This window comes from Arachis ipaensis, chromosome B04, assembly GCF_000816755.2.
Source record: "Arachis ipaensis cultivar K30076 chromosome B04, Araip1.1, whole genome shotgun sequence".
Lineage (NCBI taxonomy): Eukaryota > Viridiplantae > Streptophyta > Magnoliopsida > Fabales > Fabaceae > Arachis > Arachis ipaensis.
Genome location: NC_029788.2, coordinates 11,254,213 through 11,281,572, shown reverse-complemented (window position 1 = coordinate 11,281,572; position 27,360 = coordinate 11,254,213). Strand labels below are relative to the sequence as shown.

Sequence of the window (27,360 nt, the reverse complement as noted above, 5' to 3'; positions counted from 1 at the left end):
AATTACTTCAATAATTAATAATTAATTAAAACTTTTTTAATTATAAAAAGAATTTTCTCTTTCGAAATAATAAAGTTAAGAATTAGAGAAAAGGACAAATAGGTCCCTGACTTTTTGTCCCGTAGACATTTTCGTCCCTGACCATTGAAAAATACTTTTAAGTCCCTGACCTTCACCAAACTTGGACGGATCAGTCCCTCTGTCCAAATGCCTCTGTCAGGGACTGATCCGTCCAAATGTCTTCGTCAGGGACTGATCTGTCCAAGTTTTGTAAAGGTCAGGGACTTAAAAGTATTTTTCAATGGTCAGGGACGAAAATGTCCACAGAACAAAAGGTCAGGGACCTATTTGTCCTTTTCTCTAAGAATTATTTTTCTTTTCTTCCTATTGTGGCTCCAACTACCCAAAGTTGTGCACTTGAACTTGTCTCTGTCTTCTTTTTTTATTCAGTATTTTAATATCCATTTCCACTTTTTCATATTGGAGGAAGGAGGACTAAAAAGGGAAAGTAAAGGATTTTTTTTTAGAGCTTTTTAATGTAGGATTGTTCAAGAAGATATGGTTGACCCAAACACCAAAAAAAAAAGAGGAACAATAATAAGTTAATAAAAATAAAAGGATAGCTATGGAAAGAAAATGACAATTGTCTTATGTGGCTATAAGCCTGTAACTGCTGAAGTACTTTACTTGTTTGTGTTGTGCTCTGCATTTTCCATCATCTGATTTAGAAAATAATTAATCAATACAAACAATAATAATAATTAATAAGAATAAATGGATGGCACATAGTTGAAGGATTGTGATGAAAATCTGCTGATAGTTTTGTTGCCACATTGATGTTCATATGTTCACATCTATCTGGTCCATTGCTAGCTGGCCACTGCTTCATATTCCATCAAAGATGAGATACATTGATAGTGGTGTATAATCGTAAATAATTAATTATTTTATTATGTGAAAAATTATAGATTTGATTATATTTATAGGATAAGTTGAAGTTGCCTATGTTGGTTGTTAGAATTTAATTTCTATTGATTATGGCCTTTTCATTCTATTTACTAGTTACTAATTTGTCTTCTTCATTCATAAAAAATTGAGAGTAGTAGGAATAAAAGAAGGATAACCTGAAATGGCTATGCATGCAACCACCAACAAGGCAGAACCACCGAAATGAACACAGAAACCACACAAAGGTTGAGAACTTGTTGATATTCCTCAGCTGCTCTCAATGGCAAACAAGTCACACATCGCCCGAGTTTTGAGAAGCCAATAATTTATATATCAGAGGCGAATGCAAAGGCTCGTCCCTTCGGGGACATCCGATAAAATTGGAACGATACAGAGAAGATTAGCATGGCCCCTGCGCAAGGATGACACGCACAAATCGAGAAATGGTCCATGGCAGTATGTAACGAAATCTGCTTTTATTTTTAACTTATGGGTCTGTCAGAACACCGTGATGGCGGAATTATTGAACGACACTGTTTTTGGTTTGGCGAAAAAATATAAAAAAAAAATTTTATGGGTCTGTCAGAACACCGTGAGACCATCTTGACCACAAGGTGGTGGTAAGAACGATCCTCCACCGTTGAACTGTTAGTCACGCTCTGATCTCACAGTCATTGTTCATCCACCAGACTTTGGTTCCTGTCTCCTTTGAACTCAAGGATACAGTTGTACGAGCCTATAGAACAGATCCTGTTCAAGTAAGGTCGTGGCTTATTAATGGTGTGTTTAGCAATAAAACCTGCATCTGTTTTGTGAATGCTGACGATGTACGACTAAGCTTACCCTTTCGAAATTCAGAAAATCTTAAAATTTAACCACAGTAGATACAGGCAAGGCAAGATTTTGTTTCTCCGTAATCTGCTGTTTGTTGCCTGATTAAAATGCATGCCCAAATTAAAAATGTGTGTTGAACCCTGCTGATGTTTCTCTCTAACACTATGTCTGATATGTAAATGTGTTTAGTTCTCAAGTCTCATATGACTTGGGCACAGAGAAGTATGGTTAGGGAACAGCATTGGTAAGTTATGTTGCCTCTTTAGCTCTTCCAAAGTGCTTCTTGTTATTAAACCTGATCTGTCATTTGTACATAGCTCAACTTGAGTAAAGGGATATATATCAATGCAAGTTTCAAATCATCCAGATCCACCACATTTTATTTATTCATACCCTGTGTGCATAGTTTGTTCATTGGAGCTTATCCCGGTTAAACAAAGTGGTTAAAAAACACACCCATTTTGACTCTTGTATAGCATAGTCGTTTCATAAAACGGCACTCCCTTTTCTCTGAGTCATATCTAATAATCAATATCAATAATTATATGTATTTTTGGATAATTGTGTTAATACAAGAACTAATCGTTACACTATTAATCACGCTCTGGTCTCAAAGATGCAGATATACGAGCCCTTATACCGATGACTGTCATTCATATCAACCCTCATTTTCTCTCTACCGATGTGCCACTGTGGGACTATTATACATGTTACATAGTGTCTGTGCTTCTTTAATCTATAATCATCATCCTTATCTATTATCACAAATTTGCTGACATTTTTAATTACATGCTTTGTATGAATACATCTCATAACATTCTTAGTATACAGTTTTAGATATAGTAACAACATATTTGTTTTTAAATTATTTTTACTCGACATTTTTGGTATACTAATACTTTATGTATCACTCATCTTTTTTAAAATAATAATTCTCAATCTCCTTGATGTTATTTTGGAAGAATATTGTTATATAGTTTGATATATTTGAAAAATTATGATCATTATCATCATCAAGAAGTATCAATATTATTATCAGTAATTTATATTATTAGATAAAAATATATCGAGTTTGTCAGTGTCAATTATTATGAAAAAAATTCCAAAGTCCAAAGTGCTGATATAATAATACATCTATACTAATATTAATACTAATATATTGTACTACAAATGTGTACCATTGTTTTCCAAGTTCTAAAATCACTCATTCGTTCAGTGCTAGAGACCAAATCATGGGAGAATGAGTTAAAAAGAGGGATGAGGGCGAATGGGTTAAAAAGAGACCAATAAGTAATATATTAATTATTATCTTGCGAACTTTGAAGAAGGATGACGACGGAGTTAAAAAGAGTCATATTCCACTCATTTCTTTTGTGAAAGGTTTTCACCAGTGTAGATATGGCTACAAGAATGTAAATGATCTTGAGGGTGTGGTTGCTAACTACACAAAGGCACACATACCCCTTGAAGTTATGTGGACAGATATTGATTACATGGATGCATATAAAGATTTCACCCTTGATCCTATCAACTTTCCCCTGGATAAGATGAGAATATTTGTTGATACTCTTCCCCAAAATGGCCAGAAATATGTGCCTATCTTGGATCCTGGTAACTAATCCTCCTACGATTTCTTTCGATAAGACAAAAAAAAAAAAACTAAGAACATCCATGCATTATTCGTCATTGATTGAGCTTTTAATTTTGCAAACAGCTATCAAGGTGAAAAACATATGCAACCTTTGTCAGAGGATTGGAGGCTGGTAGGTATGCAGCTCACTGGAGAGGAGATAACGCCGCGACTTGGAAAGTTGGAATGATTTAGCATACTCAATTCCTTCTATATTAAACTTTGGAATTCCAATGGTTGGAGCAGATATATGTGGATTTTCGGGAGATACAGCCGAAGAACTTTGCAGAGGAGATAATGCATACTTCTTGCAGAAACTGGTTTGATCTCTTCAATGTCTCAAATTCAGTGAGTGCTAAATTAGGAAAGTATGTTACTCTTGATGCTCCATCCGATCACATAAATGTGCATGTTGGGGAAGGTAACATCTTGGTCATGCAAGGAGAAGTAATGACGACGAAAGCAGCTAGAAAGACCGCATTTCAACTTGTGGTGGTTGTTAGTAGCAAAAAAACTAGCTATGGACAAGTTTATTTGGATGATGGGGAGACACTTGACATATCAGGACAGAATGAGCCATGGACATTGGTTGCAGACGAAGAGTGTGTTTGTTGCATCTAATATCATTAATGGAAGATTTGCCCTGGACCAAAGATGGATCATAGGAAAGGTCACGTTCTTGGGAATAGCTAAGCATAAGAGAATAAGTTTGAATGGAACAAGTTCAATGAATTCGATGTTTATGTATAGCTTTAAATAGTTGAGTGGTTTGTATAATTTTTTTTTTTAAGTGAAAGAGCTCAACATAACAAAATGGAGCAATAAAATACAAATAACACCGAACAAATAAAACACAAGGAACTTAATTCATAGTCTCTGGTATTGTCATCAACAACCATTAAACTCAACATCACTCCACTTTGTGTGACTCATAAACGACCTTGCAATAACATCCTCTACACCTGTTGCTTGACTCTTAAATATTCTGTTATTTTTTTTCATTCATGTGTTCCAGATAATAAGAAAAAAGGAAACCCTCTATAATTTATCATAGGCAACTAACCACGTACACCACATTTGTCAAATAAACTCACAACCAATAAATAAGTGGTAAACTATTTCAACATTCTTGTTACATAACACATATATATTATCATTCTGCTCTATTACGCCTAATTTATATAATATCTCCTTAGTATTGACCTTATCAACTAAAACGTTTCTTTTTCAATTTTTGTCAACAATCTGCCGAACGATATCTCGAAGAAGGAATTATTTCACCTTTTTCACTGGACAGGACGAATCAACGACATCTATCTGGCTCGAAAGTTGAAGAATGGAATTGTGTGTATGTTTGCGTTTATATGATATACAACAAAAGGGGGAGCGATGAAGGCCATAGCCGAAATGCATCGTACAAGAATAAAGGGAAAGGTCATCAATGTAGGTGAGGCCAAGTACAGAAGGGCTATCGGAGGAGAGAACACTGGGGTACGTGAGGGAGTTATGCAAGATCTGAGGCGGAAATCAAGCAACTAGAGAAGGGTGAAAGTTCTACGAGAATGGAAGAAACTAAGAAGATAGCACCTGTCAAGGATAACCAAGGAAGTGGTTGGACGAAAAAGGTTGAAGTGCCAGTAGTAAAAGAGAATTTCGATTGGCTGTTGAGGAGTTTAGTAGGAGGAACCACAAGAGCCATGGACCTCAAAGCTTTACGGAGAGCCATCGCTAACAACTTTCCTCAGATTGTTGAAGTCAGGGAGCTTGGAGCTTACAAAGTCCTACTAGTGTTTGATTCAGTGAAGAATACGGAGGAAGCGTTTACCTTCAAAATGAATAGTTTCTTACAATTCTTCTACAGGGTATGAAGATGGGAGGAATCCGAACGTAGTGAGACAAGGAGAGTTTGGCTAGAATGTTATGGAGTGCCTTTACATGTTTGGTCAGTGGAGACGTTCAATATAATAGGCGGCTTATGGGGAGAAGTAGTCAAGTGTGATGATGTGACGAAGTCTGCCTTATCCTTTAGTGTTGGGAGAGTGTTAATTGATACCTGTGTCTTTGATGAGATCAAGGAAACAATTCATATCACGGTTGGAACCAGTGGATTTGATGTTTTCGTGAAGGAAATAGGGCACGAAATATACGGAGATGAATGCTCTTTGGAAGACGAAAGCGTAAAGTCTATATGTGTAAACGCTAGTTCACAAGCCGGAAAAATGTTGTTGACGGCGGCAGTGTGGGATCCGGCGGCTGACCTAATCAGGACACGAGCTAATGACGGTGGTGAAAATAAGGGTACAATGGTCACAACAGACATTTTTTTTGAATGATTGCAATAAAGATAATTTAATGGCCTTGCAGAAGAAACGGATAACGGCTCCATTCAATTTTAAGGGCTTTAATGATCAAGCTGATTTTGGGAGATTTGATGAGTGCATTGAGTGTGAATCAGAGAGAACTGTTACACAGATTTGTCTTGAAAAAAGAAGTGGGACCAAACAGCTAGATAAAAGTCTTCACGGTGGGGATGAGATAAATATGCTTTCACAAAGGAGAGAGGCCCACAAGGTTTGTGATAAAGGGAGGCAGCTATCGGGCCATTCAACAAATGGGCTTCAGGAATTTGTTAGCATGATGGGTTGCTGGGTGGAGCCCAAAAGCATCAACTCTGAGCTCCCCAAGGCGTGCTAACTGGGATAGAACCCCAACCAGGAAACGGGCATGATGATGGGCTTGGTAACCTGGACCCTCGCAGACTTGGGGCTAGAACGAATGATGGGGCGAGCCATGAAATCGTTTGCGGAGATGAAGATGGACCGGGTCTGCCACACCCTCATGGATCCGGGTCGGAGAAGCAAGACAGGGCAGACCGGCAACGAGTGCATGGATCTGGGCTGGGTCACTCGCTTCGGTGTGTTCCAGGGTTGATGACGAACCGCGTTCCAATCAGGGGCGCACTCCGCGAGGCTAGCTGTGCGACTCATCCATTGGTGAACGAAGGGGATAACCGAGGCTGCCCGCATCTATGTGCAGTGAGGAAAGATGCTGCTGGCTGGCCTGGCGGGGAAGCAGAACCGGTAAAGGATCTGTGAGAACGGGGGGACTACAAACGCCGGCTGGTTTTGATGACGAACCGGAAGTGGAGGGGTGTGTTGATGAAGTAAAGGGCCGGTCTAAACATGAGAATCAACACATGCTATACTAGGAAAAGGTGAGCGAATTGGAAGAGATAGATGGGGAAGATGAAGGCGTGGGTCAAGGCAATGTGAACAAATGGGGGTAATGAGGATGCTGGATTCGAGACAGAAATTGAAAAGGCAATACCAGATTCTGATCAGAGAGGTACGCAGTTAGGACAGATAGTTGAGAATAAGGAAACGCTGAAGCTGGCAGTGGAGTCAGGTGCGGTCCTTTATGACGATGAAGAAGATATTATGGCGATCCTATAAAGTCAGAATGAAGCAATCGCCGCAAAAAGGAAGATGGCAAAACAAAAGGAGAAAGCTAGGAGGAGCAGGCCTAAACATCATAACAAGGTGTGTAGAAATTATTTTAAATGATTTATAGTTATTGGAATGTTAGAGGCCTAGGAGGGTATGGAAAGTGGAGTATGGTGAAAGAGTTGAAGAAAAAATATAGATTGAATATGCTAGGTTTGATTGAAACCAAGAGGGAGACTGTGACTAGGTTTGATGTAGCACGCTTGTGGGGTTGTGATACGGTGGATTGGGAGTTTGTGGAATCTGTTGGTGCATCGGGTGGTTTATTATTAATGTGGGATAATTTTTTATTTAAAAGATTGAACTGCTATAAAGGGGATGGTTGGCTGTGCGTTGAAGGTTCTCTGACAAAAATAATTTCAATTGTGCCTTCTGCTTAGTGTATGGTGCACATGTTCGGAGTGAGAAACTGGTGATGTGGAAGGAGTTAAGCTACATGGTGGGCTTATGTCAGGTTCCGTTTTGCTTCATGGGAGATTTTAATGAGATACTACACTTGGAAGAAAGGAAAGGCGTTACTAGTCTACCGGCATCTGCGGAGGATTTTAAGGAATGGGTACAGGATTCACAGCTAGTCGATTTACTGCTAACTGACCGGAAATTCACATGGTTTCGAGGTAATTCGTGTAGCCGCATTGATAGGATCTTGGTCAGTTTGGAGTGTCTTGAGGAGTTCCCAGATACTCGTTTGAAAGGAGGACCGAGAGGCCTATCAGATCATTGCCCTTTGATTTTAGAAGATTCTAGAATTTGTGCGGGTCCAAGACCTTTTCGCAGTTTTGATTCCTGGTTTACACATGAAGGGTTTCTGAAGTTGGTAAAGGATGAGTGGAGGAAACTAAGAGACGACATGTTTACAAACAAGTTGAAGGCATTGACAGTACCGCTTAGGAGATGGCATACAGATAATTTTGGGGATATGGACAACATGATAAAGAAGTTTGAGGAAGAGATTAAGAAGATTGATGATAATGTCAGTGCTGGTAGTTATGACGGAACAATGGAAGCTAGACGTAAGGCTCTGGTGACCTGATGTGCGAAGTGGTATGCCAGAAAAGAGGTGCATTGGAAGCAGATGTCCCAATCCAAGCATGCTAGAGATATGGACAAGAACAGTAGGTACTTCCACAACCTAGCATCGGCAAGAAGGAGGAATAACAGAATCGATTCATTAGTGATTAATGGAAGATTGGTACGGAATCAGGCCAAAATAAAGAGCGCAATTATTGGCTTTTATAAAGACCTGTATAGGTAGGAGCATGCCCCTTTGATTGGGATCCGTGATGGGCTGGTTAAGCAGATTACTGACGAAGAGGCAGCAGTCCTAGAGCAAATGCCGTCAACGGAGGAAGTACGAGAGGCAGTTTGGGATTGTGAGTCTAGTAAAGCTCCAGGTAGTGATGGCTATAATATGAACTTCATAAAGAAATGTTGGGACGAGCTTGGTCAGGAGTTTACTGCAGTTGTGTTGGACTTCTTCCAGAATGCAAAGCTACCAGCAGATGCTAATGTTACGTGGGTGGCGCTAGCTCCAAAATTTGTGGGGGCCAAGGAAATCAAGGACTTAAGGCCGATCAGTATGGTTGGCTGCGTCTATAAGGTGATATCCAAAGTACTGGTAAGAAGAATGCGATTAGTGATGCCACATCTAGTGGGGGAGACTCAGTCTGCATTTGTAAAGGGTCGCAAAATTCACGATGGTGCCCTCATTGCTTGTGAGACGGTTCAATGGCTTAAGCGGCGAAAGAAGCAAGCGAAAATTGTTAAACTGGACTTTCAGAAAGCCTATGACAGAGTAGATGGAGCTTTGTGGATATAGTGCTACAGAAGATGAGTTTTGGTCTTAGATGGCGGACATGGGTGAAGGAATGCGTGACTACAGCATCTATGTCAATGTTGATCAATGGGTCACCAACCAAGCCGTTCAAGATGGAGAGGGGCCTCAGACAAGGCGATCCACTCTCTCCTTTCCTGTTTGTTCTTGTTGTTGACGTTCTGCACAGGATGGTGGGGGAGGCGGTTAGAAATGGCAGAATTTCTCCTCTGCTAGTGGGAAGGGACAATATAGAGTTGTTGCATCTCCAATTTGCGGATGACACAATCTTATTTTGTCCACAGGAAACGGAGACGCTAGTGAATTATAAGAGGCTCCTGCGTTGCTTTGAGTTGATGTCCGGCCTGAGTATCAACTTTGAAAAGTCAAGCCTAATTTCAGTCAATTGTGAGAAGGACTGGGTGACGAATATGTGTGGCCTGTTAGGATGTGCCGAAGCGGTATTACCTGTAAGGTACTTAGGAATTTCTCTTGGCGCTAATCCTCGGTTGGTGAAGACATGGAAACCAATCCTAGACAAGGTGGAAGACAAGCTGAGCTTATGGAAAGCTAGATCTCTCAACAAAGCGAGTAAGTTGGTCCTCATAAAATCTGTTCTCAATAGCCTGCCGGTCTACTACTTAAGCTTGTATAAGATGCCAAAGGGGGTTGCCGAAAAGATCATTGGACTTCAAAGAAGGTTCTTGTAGAGTAAAGAAGATGAAAAAAATGGGATACCTCTAGTGAAATGGGAGGTAGTTCAAGCTCCGAAAAAGCTAGGTGGTTTGGGGGTGGGAGATGCTCTAATTAGGAATGCGTCGCTTCTGTTCAAGTGGTGGTGGAGCTTTTCAAATAAGGACTGCCCGCTGTAGAAGAAGGTTGTTTGCTCTTGTAATCAGTTGGATCCGACGGTTATGTTATCAAACCAACCTTTGCCATCAAGAGGGGGGCCGTGGAAAGATATCTGCCAGCTTAATATTAAGGAGCAACAGGCAAGAGATATGATGATCAGGGGTCTGTCCATGGAGGTGGGGAATGGCAGAAACGTTCGTTTTTGGGAGGATGATTGGTTATAAGGTGGTTCGTTGAAAAATTGTTTTCCGAGACTCTTCTTTGTTTCAAATCAACAAGGATCTGTAATAGGGGACTGTGGGTTTTGGGACGGGTTAGAGTGGGTATGAGACTTCCAATGGAGGAGAGACCTCTTCCAGTGGGAGCTAGAGTTGCTCAATCAACTTCACGACAGGTTACGGGTTGTAAGGTTATCGGTTGATAGAGAGGATTCAGTTGTGTGGAAATATGATAAATCTGGTATCTTTTCTACTAATTCTTTTGTGCAGGTGCTTCAGAAAGAGACTCTCGCAGCCGACATCACAAGTTACAACTTCACAAGCTCCATTTGGAGAGGCTTGGTTCCTCCAAGAGTTGAACTATTTGCTTGGTTTGTGCTAGTAGGCAGGGTCAACACGAAGGAGAGGCTCAGTAGACTAGGCATTATTAATCACCATGATAATATTTGTGTGTTGTGTAAAAAGGACATAGAATTTGTACATCATTTATTTTTTGCCTGTGAGTTTACGTGGCAGGTGTGGTGTGCTTGGTTGAGGTTTACTGATAGAGCATGGGGCATCTCAGGAACTGTTAAAGAATTCTTTGAGAGTTGGACTGGAGCAACAGGTGGGAAGTCTGAGCAAAAGAAATGGCTGATAGGATTCTGTGCGATTGTTTGGAACATCTGGTTAGAGCGGAATAGCAGAGTTTTCCAAAGAGTAGAGACAAGTGTTGAAGGAGTAAAGATTCTGTCCTTCTTGAGCTACAAGGAATGGTGTGGAGTTGATCCGTTTGGTTGTTGATGGCAATGCCGGAGATGACTACGGATTATACTTAAAAAAAAAAAAGAATTAGTAAAACTGTAGCTAGTAATATCATTTAAAAGTGATTCCGCCTACAAAACCTTTACAAAAGAATTAGTAGAATAAATGCCTGATTTATCAAATTTTCAAACAAGTTCGTCATCTCTCTTAGTTGTTAATTTGAGTGACTATAGAATTCTATAAAGTTAGTTAACTAGTTTCAACTCTCATTCAAATAGTTTCCTTCTCTATTAAAAATTTCATATCCACTCTAATCTATCCCAAAATTCATAATCCCCTCTGTAATAGATGCATTTTGATTTGAGACTTAAAAAAAAAAAAAAGTGTCTTTCAACACATTCCCTCAAACTAGCAATTAGCTATATCCTGTGAATTCTATGTTTATGTATAGCTTTAAACAGTTTGAGTGTTTCCTCAATTGTTAATGTAACCACGTTCATCATAAAATATGAATTGTAATAGATTATCTTTAAATTTTGTCTACATCTAAGGTTTATTAAAACACATCCAGAAGCTCTTGCAACACATTCAACTTGTAATTTTTTTCCTTAACTGAATTTTTATTTCTTCTTTTAGAAAGATAGTTTTAGATAATTAATTGCAATAATATAAATGATTGCATTGTATAAAAATTAAACCATTTTCTATACAGAGAGAGAAATAATTTTAAAAAGAATAGTAATTGGAAAAAAAAAAAAAAAAGAAAAGGAAAAAGAATGAAAAGCACTAAACCTTGAAGGGGGTTTAAGAATAAAAGAAGATGCTTTTGTGGTAGCATCGTTTCCCAAAACCATGTTTATAGTGATTCGCAGGCTTCGGCTTCCTCCCATTTCCGTTGGGCGATTCCAGAATCAAGTGTGGACTCCGCCTCTCCATGCTCTCTTCTCCACTCACATTGTCGCCGACAAACCAATTCTGGTAACAATAACCGATTTCCATCCTCTTCATCATCCCTATTCCCTATGCTTATGCTTTTCATTTTCTTCAATTTCTGCAGGTTCGGGATTTCGTTCACTCTGCTTTGTACCATCCCTTACATGGTTACTTCTCCCAACGGCCCCGCTCCGTTGGAGTCCTTCACAGCAGCATCAAGTTCAATCAACTTGAAGGTCCTAATCTTGTTCCTTCATAATCTTGAATTAATTGTGAATATTCAGCTTCTGGAATTTGGATAATTTCTGGTAATTAGTTTTGTGCTAAATACTAATGCATTACAATGGTAGCGGATTTCAGGCAGAAAAGCTTATATGAGATACTTGGATAATATTTACAAGCAGAACGATATCTCTTGGTTTACGCCTGTGGAGATCTTCAAGGTACACTGGACTGTATATTTTTTCAGTCAACAATATATATAACAAATGTTACAGATGCTTATATGGTTTTAATTTAATAGCTCCCAGTTTCATAAGGTGGAAACTGTTGTTTATTTGTCCAAACCATTTATTGAATCACAAATTTGTTTTTTGAGTTTTCATACTATTCAACTTCTAAGAGCTGTCCTTGTAGTTATTTTAGAATTAAATTTGCTGCACTTGGACCTTCTGTGAAACCTTAACTAGTGTTTTGTGTCTCTAATCATTTATGCAATTTGCCTTTTGTGTAGCCTTGGTATGCCCATGCAATTGCTGAAGCCATCATGCGAACTGCAAACTTCTCTGTCCCTCTAAAAGTAAGCACATTTTACTTGTGACCATTGCCATCTGAATTTTTTGGAAAAAAATGTTTTTCTGATATTAATATTAGGATATTACTGTAAAGTGCATCTTGATAGGAGTTATTTGTTTTTTTTTTTTAATTTATTTTTTCTATTTATTTTTTATCTTCTGGCATGAATGAAATATTTATCAGATCAAAAAGGAAAATGAAAAGAAAAAGATGATAAAGAATGTTTTGAGTGGCTCTAGGTTTGTGCAGAAATTTCACCGTTCAAGATTTATGCCTGCAAACCACAGACATTTTCCCCAATGTAGGAGAGAGCAGCCTTATTTCTCGTATCATGTATTGAAGTTCGGTTCCCATGAATTTAAACAATTACACTTCTTGAGTGATTTTGTAAAGCCGACCCCACCTAGTGGGACAAGGCTTTGTTGTTGTTGTTGTTGAGTGATTTTGTAAAGATATCTGCTTGTTGTACTTCAATCCCCACATTTAAGTGCCTCACCACAAACATACCTAACACTGTATAAATTTCCTGAATTTCCTTGTTTGGTTGCATGTCTACTGTTTAGAACCCATGAAAGCACCATATTCTATTGTTCCAGCAGCTAGGCTGTGAGAGCCTTGCACCATGATGTTATTAGCTAATGTTTTAGTTATCTATAACTATGCTTCATGCCTGTTTCTTGGTAAAATTTGTTTTTCATTCTTTTCATTACTAAACACACTTAATTTGGACAAAACATTAGTAAGCATTGCTAATATATGTCCTTTACACATGGTTTGCTACTTTTTATTACTTCAATTAGTAGTTAATACTATCCTCTAATTTGCAATCAGATATATGAAATTGGTGGTGGATCAGGAACTTGTGCCAAGGGTATATTGGATTACATAATGTTGAATGCTCCTCCAAAAGTTTATAACAGTATGACTTACACGTACGTGCCTCGACAGTTAATATGTATTTTATGCTAAAACCAAATTATAAGTTAGAACCTGTTCTTACCTTTTCTTAAGATACTGGGCTATGCTTCTGTTATACTATTTTCTGTACATCTAATTGTCTGAGTAATACATCTCTCTATGTTGCTTAAGTGTTCCCCAAGCAACTTCCATTAGGGTAATTCTTTAATTTTGGACTTTGATTTTCACTGAGACATGAATGTTAGAGAAAGTAAGAAACCGCCAAGCAACATTTCCTTTTGGTATAATTTGATTCTAGTCTATTCTCAGTGAGTTCTCACAACAAGAGTGTATGGACCTTGTATTCTGTCCCTATTTTTCTTGTATTTTATTCTTTCAGTTTCTGGCCCACTCTTCTAGTCATGTTCTTTCTTGATGAGTGCATATGGAAATCCAAAGTTCCTCTGCAGTCTTGTCATATGATTGGAACCAGTACATAAAAGGATTGCTACAAATGATTTGCTGTGTACATATTGCCTTGCTGTTTCTCCTGCAATATGTGTTATCTGTTATGTACTTGATTATAGATTTAGCTACAACTCATGCTATGTTTCTAAAAATTGTGCTACTGTTAGTCTATTCTCAGTGAGTTCTCACAACAACAGTGTATGGACCTTGTATTCTGTCCCTATTTTTCTTGTATTTTATTCTTTCAGTTTCTGGCCCACTCTTCTAGTCATGTTCTTTCTTGATGAGTGCATATGGAAATCCAAAGTTCCTCTGCAGTCTTGTCATATGATTGGAACCAGTACATAACAGGATTGAAACAAATGATTTGCTGTGTAAATATTGCCTTGCTGTTTCTCCTGCAATATGTGTTATCTGTTATGTAGTTGATTATAGATTTAGCTACACCTCATGCTATGTTTCTAAAAATTGTGCTACTGTTAGTCTAGTGAGAATATCTTGTTAATTATTCCGGTTATCTACTGTATTTGGAGCCACGTTATGCACATTGCAATTGATGTATTATTTTTAACTACAGCTCAGTTGAGATTAGTCCTTCACTTGCTGAAGTGCAAAGAGAGACTGTTGGTGAAGTGCGCAGCCATATTCCAAAGTTCAGGGTAGAATGTCGTGATGCTGCTGATCGGAGGGGATGGGGTAGGCTGCTATAGTACTTCTCCCTTGATTGAGATGAATTTTTTGAATTTCAATGCTCCTATTTTTGAGATGTTGTGGGGTATTCTATATGTTTTTTTTTTTTTTCAAAATTTATGGAATATATGACCCAAAAAAACTAAGAAATAAATTGACGCAATAATTCTATTATAATTATTCCTTCTTTACAGGGGATGTGGAGAGACAACCGTGTTGGGTTATAATGCTTGAGGTGTGTTCTATACTTGAGTTGCATTTGTTTACTGCAGCTCATTTTTACTAGCTGTAGAAAAGAATTTAAACTTCCCTTTGATGTGGATCTAGTTAACTCAAGTGAAGAAAGTGGCTACAGTAAACAACCTAACATGTAATGGACTTATTGTTGTTAAATAGTGTTAATATCCTTCAAACTGTTCCACTGCCATCCTGTGTAATGTATCACCAGTTACCAGTTGGCTTCACCTAGAAGATGACGAACTGCTCTAGTCAAAACTATGTCGTATTATGATTCTAATAATTTTTTTTTACCAGCAAATCACTTTATCAACTTACTTTGTAGGTACTTGATAATCTTCCACACGATCTTGTCTATTCAGAGAATCAAGTTTCCCCATGGATGGAAGTCTGGGTTGAGAGGCAACATGGTCGGTAAGGGTGCATGTTGATCTTGATCGTGCTGTTGCTATGTGCATCATATCACGTATTCTAATTCTTCATTAACTTGTAACTACCAAACCAGATAGATGCTTTAATTCAAGAAATGTTAAATTTCAATTGTGAAAGATGCACCTTAACAAACCTATGTATGGATTTTACATCACCAGTCACCTTTCTTTTTTCAATAGAGAAACACTCGGTGAGTTATACAAGCCTTTGCAAGATCCACTTATCACACGCTGTGTTGAGATCATGGACATGGATGAGCCTAAAACAACTCGGAGCGCTGCAGTACCTACACTGAAAGGTATTTGGTCTAAAGTTTACCCGAAACCTCGTAGATGTTGGCTGCCAACTGGATGTTTGGTAAGAGAGTCTCTTAATCTTCCTCAAGTTTTATGTACAAATAAATTTTTTGCATTTACATGTTTTTCTTGGCAGAAATTACTTGAGGTTCTGCATGAGGTGCTACCAAAGATGTCCTTGATTGCTTCTGATTTCAGCTATCTCCCAGATGTGAAAGTTCCTGGCGAAAGAGCTCCTTTGGTTTCAACTAAAGTATATTTCTGTTATCTTTACTGAACAATAAAACAGCTACCTGCTTTTTTGTCTCAAACTTTGAGTGAAGTTTTCATGAAGTTGTACTTAAAATGTAGTCATTATCCATCTCCTTTCAACTTTAGTGCTTGACATCTAAATAAAAATAAAAATGGATTGATTTGCAAACACATTGTTTTTAAGTGATGTGTATTATGAACTCTTATCATTTTTTTTTTTTGAGAATTTGTAAGGAATGATGATTTGAATTTTGAAGTTATAAAATACTTTCTCATCCTCTCTCTAGGGGTTTGGGATTTCAAAGGGGAAGGAAAGGTTGTATTGAAAAGATCCAAAATTTAACGCTACACCCCTTCCCTTCCCCTCACTTTTCCTCCAGAATCCCAACTTACAGACTAACCCTATGTGTCCTGAATCCAATGTGTGTTGACACTCTAACACACTTACTTTTTTATTGAATTGCAGAAAGATGGAAGCAGCTCAGATTATGAGAACTATATGGACGCAAAGGTTTGGTTTCCCATCAGCCTCATCTTTCAATCTAGTTTCTTCATTTTCAAGCACATCCTGAAAATGAAGTTACAAGTGATTAGCAATCATCTAAGTCACTAACTCATATGATTAAATTAAATAAGCTGTCCCTCGATATTCAGTGGTTTAGAGGAAGAAGTATAACATTGCAAAGAACCTGTTGTATTGGGAGCATAAATAGCTGCGTAGTAGTAAAATCAACTTCCTACATTATTTGAAGTAATTGGCATCCTCCTGATTGAAGTAATTGGCATTATTTGAATTGTTGTTCGTTACTTGGTACTATTTCCTGGTCATTTTGTTTCCTTTATTGAAAACTATGAACTTGAGCATTGTTTGTAGTTCCTAAATAGAAAGAGTCAACTATTTGTCAATGTTAATATGTGTATGTTAATATGACTCATGAACCTGTCATGATTTTTTTTTTTTTTCCGAACTCCGCCTGGTTGGCTGAAACTTAAGGGTGATCATACATCCAAAAAAGGAAAGAAAAGGAGAACAATTACGGTTAGTTCTGTTAACATTATTACTGCAATACCTTGTCTCCTTAGGTGGTGTTGGTTATATAGATTAAATATACCAATAATCTCAAAAAATATCATATCTAAAAATTGTTTCCCATGTACCAGTAATTACATATACATGTATAGATAGGTAATGTTTCTTTATATAATTATTTTTCTTTGCTTGGCATGCTTACTGATATAACTTACTAGTTAAATTGGATGGCCTGTTCAATGTAGAAGTTCTAAATGAGGCATCTTTGCATAGTGTAAAAGTTAAATGCACTATCGAAAAGAAAAAAAAAAGTTTTACATAGATATCCAATAATATTGTCAAGTTAGTAAAATTGTTTTACTCAACTACCTTCTATTTTAGAAATCTTGCAATCGATAGTACTTGATTGGTTACTAATATAGAACCATTTTAGACTAACAATGTATTAAAATTAAACTGTTGTTTAATCTCAAATCTGAAAATCCTTTTCAATTATTTTATTGGAATTTCTTTTGGTATATTTCGCTTCTATTTATCTTATAAGACTATACCTGATATGCTTCATTTCAATGAATTTGCAAGTTTATGCAATAGTTTTGTCTGATGCAGCTGGATACATCAGCTTTTATGGAAGAGTTCGGTTTGCCGACAAAAACGAGAACCAAAGACGGATACAACCCACTTTTGGATGATTTCAAGAATACCAAATTTTATCTGAGTGTTCCTACACACAATATCAAGTAGATTCTCAATACAAGTACTTGCACTCACATAGACGGGTCAAGGCATTTCATGAGCTAATATTTATGTAAGTACCCTGGACGTAATCATTTATAAATTAAATTATTCTTTTTGGTCAAATTAAAATTTTCAACATAAACATGGTTATGTACTGTCTCATGGGTTCAACACTAAAGCCCCAGAAAATAATATGATTCAACAAGATATAACATCCTGTAAGAGAAGAACATCACCAGTTGTGATGATTGTTTTAAACCGGTGTTTGCAGATTGGGGATGTATTTCTTATGGTTTATACCTATTATTGTACACTGCGATTAGCAAGAGATTAGTTTCTAAGGAAGAACATCTTTATCTCCACGTATCATCTCCAACCTTCATTTTCTCAATTTTTCTGCCAAGTTATTGAAATATATTAAGCCTGAAGTTTTCTTTGCTCAATTTCAGTGTTTTTGCTGTCTAAGATGGGGTGTAAAAAAACATGTCCCTCCCATCATGAGAGGGAGAAGGGCATTAGGAAATCATTATATCTGACTAACAATATCTACATAGTTGAACTAATATATTTTGATACAATTGCATCTTGTGTAGATTGATCTAAGAAGTTTGATAGGAAGAGTTATTTTGAATTGATGGAGGGTATTAACTAACAGTTTTAGTTTGTTATTCCCATCCTTGTATATACATTCCACCTCATGTTCTTGTGACAAAACAAATTGCAAAAATGTGCCAATCATTTTATGACATTCAACTCCCAGAATTCCTTAGCAAGAATTGGTCAAGAATTTAACCTATATGTAGGATTGGTCAGTAATCACCATCAGTGAGCTAAGTCTCTTCATGGGCTTTTATGCTCTAGAATTCCTTTGCAACTCCCAGATACCATATAATTGCATTGAGACTTCCTTCATACTAGGCCGCTTAATACCTTTCAGGTCTAAACATCTTTTGGCAAGCTTGGCAACTGCATTGATATGCTTTCTCCTTCCTTCCCACATGATTCTTTTGTCAATGATGTCAAACACACGTTTTTCCTCCATGCACAAAATAAAGTATGATGCTAAATTTTGCGCCTCATCCGGGGCAACAAAGGAAACCGGCTTTTGCCCTGTTAAAAGTTCAACAAGAACTACTCCGAAACTATAAACATCACTCTTGTCTGTAAATTGACTAGTGTGAAAATATTCAGGATCCAAGTATCCGAAAGTTCCTTTAACTAATGTGGTGAGGTGTGTGTCTTCAATAGCAATCATTTTGGATGTTCCAAAATCAGCCACCTTTGCATTGTACTTTTCATCCAATAATATATTGGTCGATTTAATATCTCTATGATAAATGGGCTTAGAAGCCGCTGAATGTAAATAGAATAGAGCTCCTGCAACTTCAATGGCAATCTTTAAACGCATTTCCCATGTCATTGGTAGATATGCATCTTGGTCATGCAAATATTGGAAAAGGGTCCCATTGGGAATGAATTCATAAACAAGCAGAGGAATCTCTGTTTCCAAACAACACCCCAACAGTTTAACCACATTTCTGTGGTCAATTTGCGAAAGAATAGCAAATTCATTGATGAATTGTTCTATCTTTCCTTGGACCTTAAACTTCTTGACAGCCACAATTTTACCATCTAGTAGCATGCCCTTGTAAACAGTACCTTCACCTCCATTTCCAAGTATCCGGTTCACATTAAAGTGGTTTGTGGCCTTCTCTAATTCCTTTAAGCTGAAAAGTTTAAATTTATCAAAACTACCTTCACTAGAAGACAATACCTTTTCTAACAACACACCACCATTCTTTTTGAAGAAACTTTCTCTGCTTTTTTTCGCTATTCTTTTCCTTTCAACTTCATAGAGCCACCTTAGACCCAGCAATAAAATAATGGATCCGAGGCTTGACAAAAGTCCTATACATTTGTCACACAACAATAAATAAATAAGAGATTACTTTTTCCAATTCAAAATAATGTAATCATGCACCCACCTTGCATGGAGTTATTTAATTTTTCTAACTTTAGGCAAGCTATAAATCAAAACAAGTGAGAGTTGAAAACAAATACACATGTTTCTTTTAACTTACTAGATGAACAATGTGATTTAGGCAAGCTATAAATCAAAACATGTGATTTCATGTGAGTTGAAAATAAACAAGAGGGGGTGAAGACTCACATGCAATTGTTTTCTGGTGAAATTGATAATTAAAAATTGTTAGATAATAATTTAGTCAAATTTGTTAAATTATCTAATGGCTTTTAAATATTAACTTTATATGAAAATAACTGCATATGAGTTTTTACTACAAGTGAGAGCTTATGCATACTTACCAACCATAAGCTCTTTTGTGGGAGTTCCTTCGGAATGGTACCAACGGTCTCGAATAACTGAAACGTGAAAATGGAAAAAAGATTGAAATTATAATAATAATAAATAAGTAAATAATATTTAGTTTGTATGGACTATATTAATATAAAGTTTTTGTATATATCTAATCTCGTATATTGTTATATCAACAAAAGTGTTTGGTTCAACTATCTTTACCCCAAGTTAAATATACACTAACATCTCATTGAATGATGGTATTAAAGCCTTTTGTATTTTCAAGACATAACATTACAGTAAACTCAAAAGATAGTACACAATGAAAAGGATTTTCAGTTCAAGATAAATTCTCCTTCGAACAAGTCTTAACCATATAAGCCTAGACATACATACCTATATTAAAAGTTGATCTACTATTTTATATGTAAGATAGGATTCACATTTGGTAAGCGTGTTTATTTGAGTTATTAGACTTACTCACACTAGAAATTTCTTCAATATAGGTAAAAAATGTTATGTGCACATAAAAAATCAGTCATTATGTATTTATGTATCAATTTATATGTTCTTTAACTCATTTTTATTGTGTATTTTATATTTTAATATATATTATATAGATATGTTTCGTTTCACATAAAAATTGAGTGAAAATATTCAGAAATTTATGCATATGGGTAAATATTTTTATATTCTATTAAAAGATCTCATTCATTCATTTCAATTAAGTAATAAAGAGAAAATAAGAAAGAGAAAAAAATACATTGGGTCCTAATTTTTTTTTTATATCGTAACGATAATTAAGTCTCACACAAAATTTAATTACAAATAAGTTGTCTATTGAAAAGTGTCGAGGACTAAAAATTTTTATCAAAAATTTAGTTATACTTTTCTCTGATAAATAATAGATAGATGTGATAAAAGAAGAAATTAATATAAGGTTAAATTGCTTCAAATTCACTAGATGGTTAAATGGATAATATATTAATATCAAACTATCAAAGTCATAATTAGGATTGGTTCAATGGTAAACAATTTGGATTACTTTTATGAGGTGCTCAAACTTCGTTTCTATGAATTATGACATTGTCAGTGTAAATATACTTCTGTAAAACATTTCTAGCTACATACTATGATCTAATTCGAATCAGAATAGTTCATACATATAGTTTTATGATAAAATTAGATGTCTGCAGCAAAAAGGTACTGACCTACACAGCCACCAGCAATGTATGGGTTCCCATGGAATCCTACTCTGCATTTGCATCTCCAACCTGAGTGCTCCATTTTTGAGGACGTCACATTAGTCTTAAGACATTCTGCATTAGTTGCTTCAATGTTGATCCAATTCAGAATCTCAAACTCCAGCACAGCATGTGCATAGTGACTCACATTCTTCTTGAGTTCACTCTCTTTCTGATTCACCATCCATGTTAATTCCTCTCTCCATTTTTTTGCTATCAGCGCATAGTCGTCGCACCCAGGAGCAATGCTTCCATTTCTTATATCTTCCATTGTCACCTCGTACTCTGATAGATGACTTGGTATTGAAGCAACACAACAGAACTTTCCATGGCAACCAAGATTAACCTTTTTTCCACTGGCAACCAATTTCTTGAGTCTTGTGAACTCTTTTGGACCGCAAACTGACACGCAGCCGGCGACTACTGAACGGTTAGAGTGCAAGAATCCAAGAATGTTGCAACCGAAAGCTACGAATGTGTTGCGCTTGTTGGAATACACAAAGGGGCTACCTCTCAAAGAAATACCTGCAGGATCTTCTATGGTTGGTTTGGGACGAGAGAGAGAAGAATCTCTGCCTCCATCGTGACACTTCCTATGGAAAACTGGATTCTTGACTTCAACGGTGCTAATGTTAACGTCAATGGCTGTCACTTCAAGGTTTATAAGCTTGAGGTATGGTGTGTGGTTACTCTTGCATTCTATTTGGAACCACTCCTCTGCATAGCATTTTGGATCCTTCATTCCAAATGGGTAAGGGATCTCAACATCTCCACACGTTAAATCACACCCAGGTTGTGCCATGATTGGGTCATGCAAAAATTGCAAATCCAATTTTCCACTTGCCAATAATAGATGCATGATGATGATTATATGAAATAGAAATCGAAGCATAACCATTGTAGTCATTAATGGTTTAATTTGATCCTTGTTGAGGAAGGTAGAGGAGTGATTATATCTTTGAGAAGAAGCACATATTATAATTTATATAAGCCTAATACAGCTTGCATTAATCACTCGTTTACTGAGGCGGCTTCTTTTATTCCATAGCAGTAACTAGGGACGAGAAGAAAACCCCAAAGAAGTTAAGAGTGATTAATAAAGAAATGTCGTAATCATCTATGCAAGTACCTCAAGTATAGGTAGAATTCAATTTTATCTGATCTAACATGAAGACAATTAACTTGTCACTATGTTTAATTATTTAATATATAGATACCTTTGTGACTATGCTGCCGCCTGAAGGTGTATATATATGTTAACTCAATTCCAGGTTGATGCAGCCAAAAAACATTATGCGGAAATTTATTTTACTTGGATCAGATTCAGCTGTAAATTTTCATTCATCTAAAGCAAAGGTTCCATATTCCAAAGTAAGAAGATTAAAGGACTCTGCCTATGATTGACAGTACATACAAACCTATAATGAGCAGTGTGACCAAAATTACATAAAATATAAAATTTGTCTTTTGGAGTTCATAACTCCAACCGTGTAATGAGAAGTGACCAAAATTACATATATATGACCCAAAAACCTAAGAAAACTTACCAATTATTGGATAAGAATATGCATAACCTCTGACTCCGAGGTGTGTGTTATGTTGCTTTGACATATATCAGAAATAGAATCTGCAACCTAAGGATGGTGATATTAAATTGTAGGATGCTCAATTTCTTGGCTTGTTTCCAGTGAGGTATTGTAAGTGCTTCTTTATAACTCTTTAGTTCAAGACTAGTTGTTAGCTGAGCTTGAAACAGTTTTGGTTTTAAAATTTCATTATTTGATCGCGTTATCATTGGGTGAGTAGGGTTGACAGAGATGCATGATAGCATATTGCTGCTCAGACTCAGCCATCGTTGAAGCATCACGGTTTGAACAAGAACTTGAAGGATAGGCAACTGAGGCAGCTCATTCATGATTGAGACATTTTTTTTGAGGAAGGAAAGCTAGTTTGGAGTAGACTCTTGGTCTTGTCGAAGAACACATGTCTGCTAATGATTGTTTTCCAAGCTGCAGTTAGACATCTATCACCTTTTGTACTGAATTCCATATCCAAGAAAAGCACACAATTCAGACCTATCATCAATTTTATGAGCATTGTGAGGCCTAATATAAGGAAAGTATAGGCATCTGAAAGCTCAACGCCTATTTGATTTGTCTATAAAGTTCAACGCATCAGAAAACATATGATGAGTAGCTCCTGAATTTGGATACCAATTCCGATCTCTAAGCACTGAAGGCATGGCAAAATCAGCTTCATTCTGCGTCAAGGCATTGGAATATGAGAGATTATCCCTAAGGTGGTGAGAAACTGAGGTTGTTTTTAGAGTGTGTGCTTCATAACCAGAGTCATACCAACACGAGCAAATCTGAGGATGCACCATTCTACCTCCTTGAGCAAATCTGGCTCCTCCTCTGCCACAATAAAAGCTACTTCCACCACGGATACCACCATGAATGTGGTAATGACTAATGAGATGTTTGATACATGAGCTTGAATAAAATTATCATGTTTCTTGCACTTTTTGAGTAGTTCTTCATGTGCCATGAGTAAGGCTTCAAGTTCTCCAATGGATACAAGTTTAGAGTAATGATTTAATAAACTAAGTGTATTCCTTAGGTAAGCCATTTAAGATTGCTTCAACATGAGAAGAAGAAAAAGACGAGGAAGAAAATGTTTGAGGGAAAAGAGTGAATTGATAAATTGATAATTTGCTTCCTCACAAATTATATATCGGCTGCTGACTAGGCTAACCAAATAAATAACTTTTTAACCTCGTAACAAACTCTCACATGGGTGCTTAACAGATTAACTAACACATCAACCAATCACATTCTCTTATATTCCTTACACGGCAAAATACTTGCAGGCTCCGTGATGGTTACTTTGGGATGAGAAGGAGAAGAATCTTTGCCTCCAAGGCGACACTTCCTATGGAAAATTGGATTCTTAACCTCAACCGTGCTTATGTTAACATCAATGGCTTTCACTTCAAGGTTTATAAGCTTGAGGTAAGGTTTATGGTCACTCTTGCATTCTATTTGGAACCATTCATCTGCATAGCATTTCAGATCATTCATTCCAAATGGGTAAGGGATCTCAACATCTCCACACATTGAATCGCATTCAGGTTGTGCCATGATTGGGTTGTGCAAAACTTACAAATCCAATTTTCCACATGCAAATAGTGGATGCATGATGATGATGATCCATGTTATCAAAATGATAATACGAAATACAAATCGCAGCATAACCATTGTATTCATTAATGGTTTAATTTGATCCTTGATGAGGAAGGTAAAGAAGTGATTATGTCTTTGAGAAGAAGCACATATTAAAATTTATATTAACCAATAGCTTGCATTAATCACTCGTTTAATGGGGTGGATTGTTTTGTCCTATAGCACTAACTAGGGACAAGAAGAAAACCCCAAAGAAGTTAAGATTGATCAATAAAAAATGTCGTAATCACTTATGCAAGTACCTCTAGACTCTAGTATAGGTAAAATTCAATTTTATCTGATCTAACAAGAAGACAATTAATTTGTCACTATGTTTAATTATTTAATATATACATATCGTGTGACTTTGCTGCTGCCGGAAGGTGTATATATATGTTAACAACTCAATTTCAGGTTGATTCAGCCAAAAAGCAACCAAAGAAAGAAGATTAAAAGACTGAGCCTATGACTGACAGTACATATATATAAACCTATCATGATCAGTGACCAAAGTTACACAAAAATACCATTATGACTTGTTCTACATATATATGACCGAAAATATTAAGAAAACATACCAATTATTTGGTAAGAATATCCATAACCTCTGGCTCTGATGTGAGTGTTAGGTTGCTTGGACCTATATCAGAAGCAGAATCTGCAACCCAAGGATGGTGATATTCAATTGCAGGATGCTCAATTTCTTCATGATGATTTTGTAGTGCATTATTAGACTTCCTCTCCAATTTCCAGATCTCATCCATTTCTCTTGTGACTTCTTTCATAGTTGGCCTTCTTTTCCCATTTAGCTCAAGGCATCTGTATGCAAGATTCGCAACTGCAATGATATGTTCTTTCTCTGCTTCTTTTGTCACCCTATCATCGATGATTTCAAACAAGCAATCTTCTTCCATGGAAAGAACAAAATATGAAGCCAGACTTTTCTCTTCGTCAGATCTTGAGTAGGATAACGGCTTTTGTCCTGTCAAAAGTTCAAGAAGAACTACTCCAAAACTGTAACATCACTATTTTCTGTCAATTGGCTAGTATGGAAATATTCAGGATCTAAATATCCAAAAGTTCCTTGAACTACAGTGGTGAGATGAGTATCTTCGATAGAGATCATTCTAGAAGCTCCAAAATCTGCTATTCTTGCTCTATACTTCCCATCCAACAAAATATTTGTTGACTTTACATCTCTGTGATAAATTGGTTGAGAAGCAGCTGAATGTAAGTAAAACAAATCTCCTGCAATCTCAGATGCAATTCTCAAACGCATATCCCATGTCATTGCAAGTCCTCATTTTGGTCATGCAAATATTCATAAAGATTGCCATTGGGAATGAACTCATAAACAAGCAAAGGAATTTCTTTCTCCAAACAACATCCTAACAACTTGACTACGTTTCTATGGTTTTTTTCTGAAACAAGAAGAGCTCAACACAAACGTGGAGCATTTGGTACATAAACAAGCAAAAACAAACTATAGACAACAATAAAATAATACCTATTGTTACCACCTAGAAAGCTCAACAAATACGCATCCCCATGTCATCTCCGGCATTGCCATCAACAACAAAAGGGATCCTCGCACCTCCACTCCTTATAATTAAGTATAGTCATGTTGATAACGTCACCAGCACATTTTCCTATATTCTGAAACAATTTCCGATTCCTTTCCAACTAGACGTTCCAAATAACCGCAAAGAAGCTTATGAACTACTTCTTGCTTTCCTCCTTCCTAGTTGTGACACCTGTCCAGCTTTCAAAGTGTTTCTTTAAAGTACGCGCCTACGCGGAACAGACCATTTTATGCCAAAATCGGATAATCAAGTGCACCACACCTGCCAAGTAAATTGACAATCAAGAAACAAGTGGCAGACATTTTCAACATCCTTATTACATAAAACACACACATTATCACCCTGGTTAACAATTCCAAGTCAACACAGTCTTTCTTTAGTATTCACTCTGCCTACTAAAGCAAACCATATAAATAGCTCAACCCTTGGAGGGACTAAACCTTTCCAGATAGTCTTGGTAAAGCTATAGCTTGTTACGTCCTCCGGACTACGTTTCTATGGTTAATTTGTGAAAGAATGACAAATTCAATTGTGAATTCTTCAACCTTCCCTTGGACCCTAAACTTTTTGACTGCAACAATTTTTCCAGCTACTAGCATACCCTTATAGACTGTACCTTGTCCTCCCTTTCCAAGTACTCTGGTCATGCTGAAGTTATCAGTGGCCTTCTCTAACTCCTTTAAGGTAAAGTGTTTAACTTTGTCAACATTAACTTCGCCGGAAGATATCCTTTGTTCTAACAACAAACCTCCATTCCTTTTGAAGTTCTTTTCTTTGCGGTTCTTTACTATTCTTTTCTTTACAACTTTATATACCCGCCATGAACCGAGAAGTAAAATTATTGATCCAACACTCGAGAAAACACCTAACAGATTTTTAATTATTAATTCAATTTTTTTAGTTTAATTTTTTTAATCTAGTAATCTAATGTATTTTATCTTATATTTTTAAATATTAATGATTAATTGATGGTCAAAACCAATAAATTCTGATGGCTTTTATAATTCTTCATTTGGTAAAATGATTTTAAAATAAATCCAATAGTCAACAGTTAATGTAAAATACAATAATTTGCTCTTAGTCTTAGCTGAGAAAGGAACTATCATACCGTCATTGAGCCTGCAGCCTTGTGGAATGTAGGGATTGCCAGAGGAGTAGTCGTGGCAGTAACATCTCCGACCGGATGAGTTCTTGGAATATGATGTAACATTGCTGCCCCTTACAGTTGCTAGGAAGCCTTACGGACGACTCCATCCCTATAGATTTGCCTGCATTCTATTTGGAACCACTGGTCTGCATAGCATTTGATTTCCTTCATTCCAAATGGAAAAGAGATATCAACCAGCTTGTGCTATCGGAGCAATTTCGTATTGTGCAAATGCCAGTGTATGTAGAATAGTGCATGTTATTAACATGACATGATGATCAAACGCGAATTGAAGATCCATTGTTGTGGCTTAAAGGTTGGTATGATGAGTTTCATTAGTTTTGGACTATGGATTGGAGGATATTTATAAGGTGAATTTTAACATGCATGTGATTTCGTGGCTACAATGATTATGAAGTATGTTAAAGTTAAGATAATAATATATATTTTTTATGTTTTTATAATATATTTTTTAATATTATTTTTTTTTAAAAATGGTTAATATAAATTGGTTGAAAACAATAATTTACTAATTAAA

At 36.6% G+C, this 27,360-nt stretch overlaps 3 protein-coding genes and 1 pseudogene across 5 annotated transcripts in view; 1 reads left to right on the top strand and 3 right to left on the bottom strand.

Annotated features, from left to right (window-relative positions):
- On the top strand, positions 11,286-17,672 carry LOC107638961. 2 transcript variants are annotated; one of them, XM_016342359.2, is made up of 13 exons: positions 11,286-11,520; positions 11,600-11,711; positions 11,836-11,918; positions 12,209-12,274; positions 13,102-13,202; positions 14,213-14,331; positions 14,520-14,560; positions 14,888-14,976; positions 15,174-15,351; positions 15,427-15,543; positions 16,009-16,099; positions 16,517-16,581; positions 17,182-17,672. In XM_016342359.2, exons 1-13 carry the CDS (start codon positions 11,395-11,397, stop codon positions 17,314-17,316), a joined length of 1,323 nt encoding a protein of 440 aa, XP_016197845.1. In that variant the 5' UTR covers positions 11,286-11,394; the 3' UTR covers positions 17,317-17,672. The 2 variants fall into 2 exon arrangements, with proteins under 2 accessions (XP_016197845.1, XP_020976397.1); XM_021120738.1 differs by lacking the exons at positions 16,517-16,581; positions 17,182-17,672 and having other exon boundaries at positions 11,342-11,520; positions 11,829-11,918; positions 16,009-16,300.
- On the bottom strand, positions 17,846-23,740 carry LOC107636100 (wall-associated receptor kinase-like 10). The gene is made up of 3 exons (XM_021122335.1): positions 20,839-23,740; positions 19,636-19,692; positions 17,846-19,248 (listed from the first exon to the last, which is right to left on the bottom strand). The coding sequence occupies exons 1-3, from the start codon at positions 21,776-21,778 to the stop codon at positions 18,161-18,163; spliced, it is 2,085 nt and encodes a 694-aa protein (XP_020977994.1). The 5' UTR covers positions 21,779-23,740; the 3' UTR covers positions 17,846-18,160.
- On the bottom strand, positions 24,559-26,562 carry LOC107636101 (annotated as a pseudogene).
- LOC107638962 (wall-associated receptor kinase-like 8) overlaps positions 25,383-27,360 on the bottom strand; it is an 8,672-nt gene continuing 6,694 nt past the window's right edge. Inside the window, exons 4-5 of one of the 2 annotated variants that reach the window (XR_002360656.1) lie at positions 26,784-26,987; positions 25,383-25,936 (exon numbers count right to left, since the gene is read on the bottom strand). The gene's annotated coding sequence lies outside the window, so the exon portion shown is untranslated. Of the gene's footprint in view, positions 25,937-26,735; positions 26,988-27,360 lie in introns of those variants that run through there. The other variant, XM_021120737.1, reaches the window with a different exon arrangement.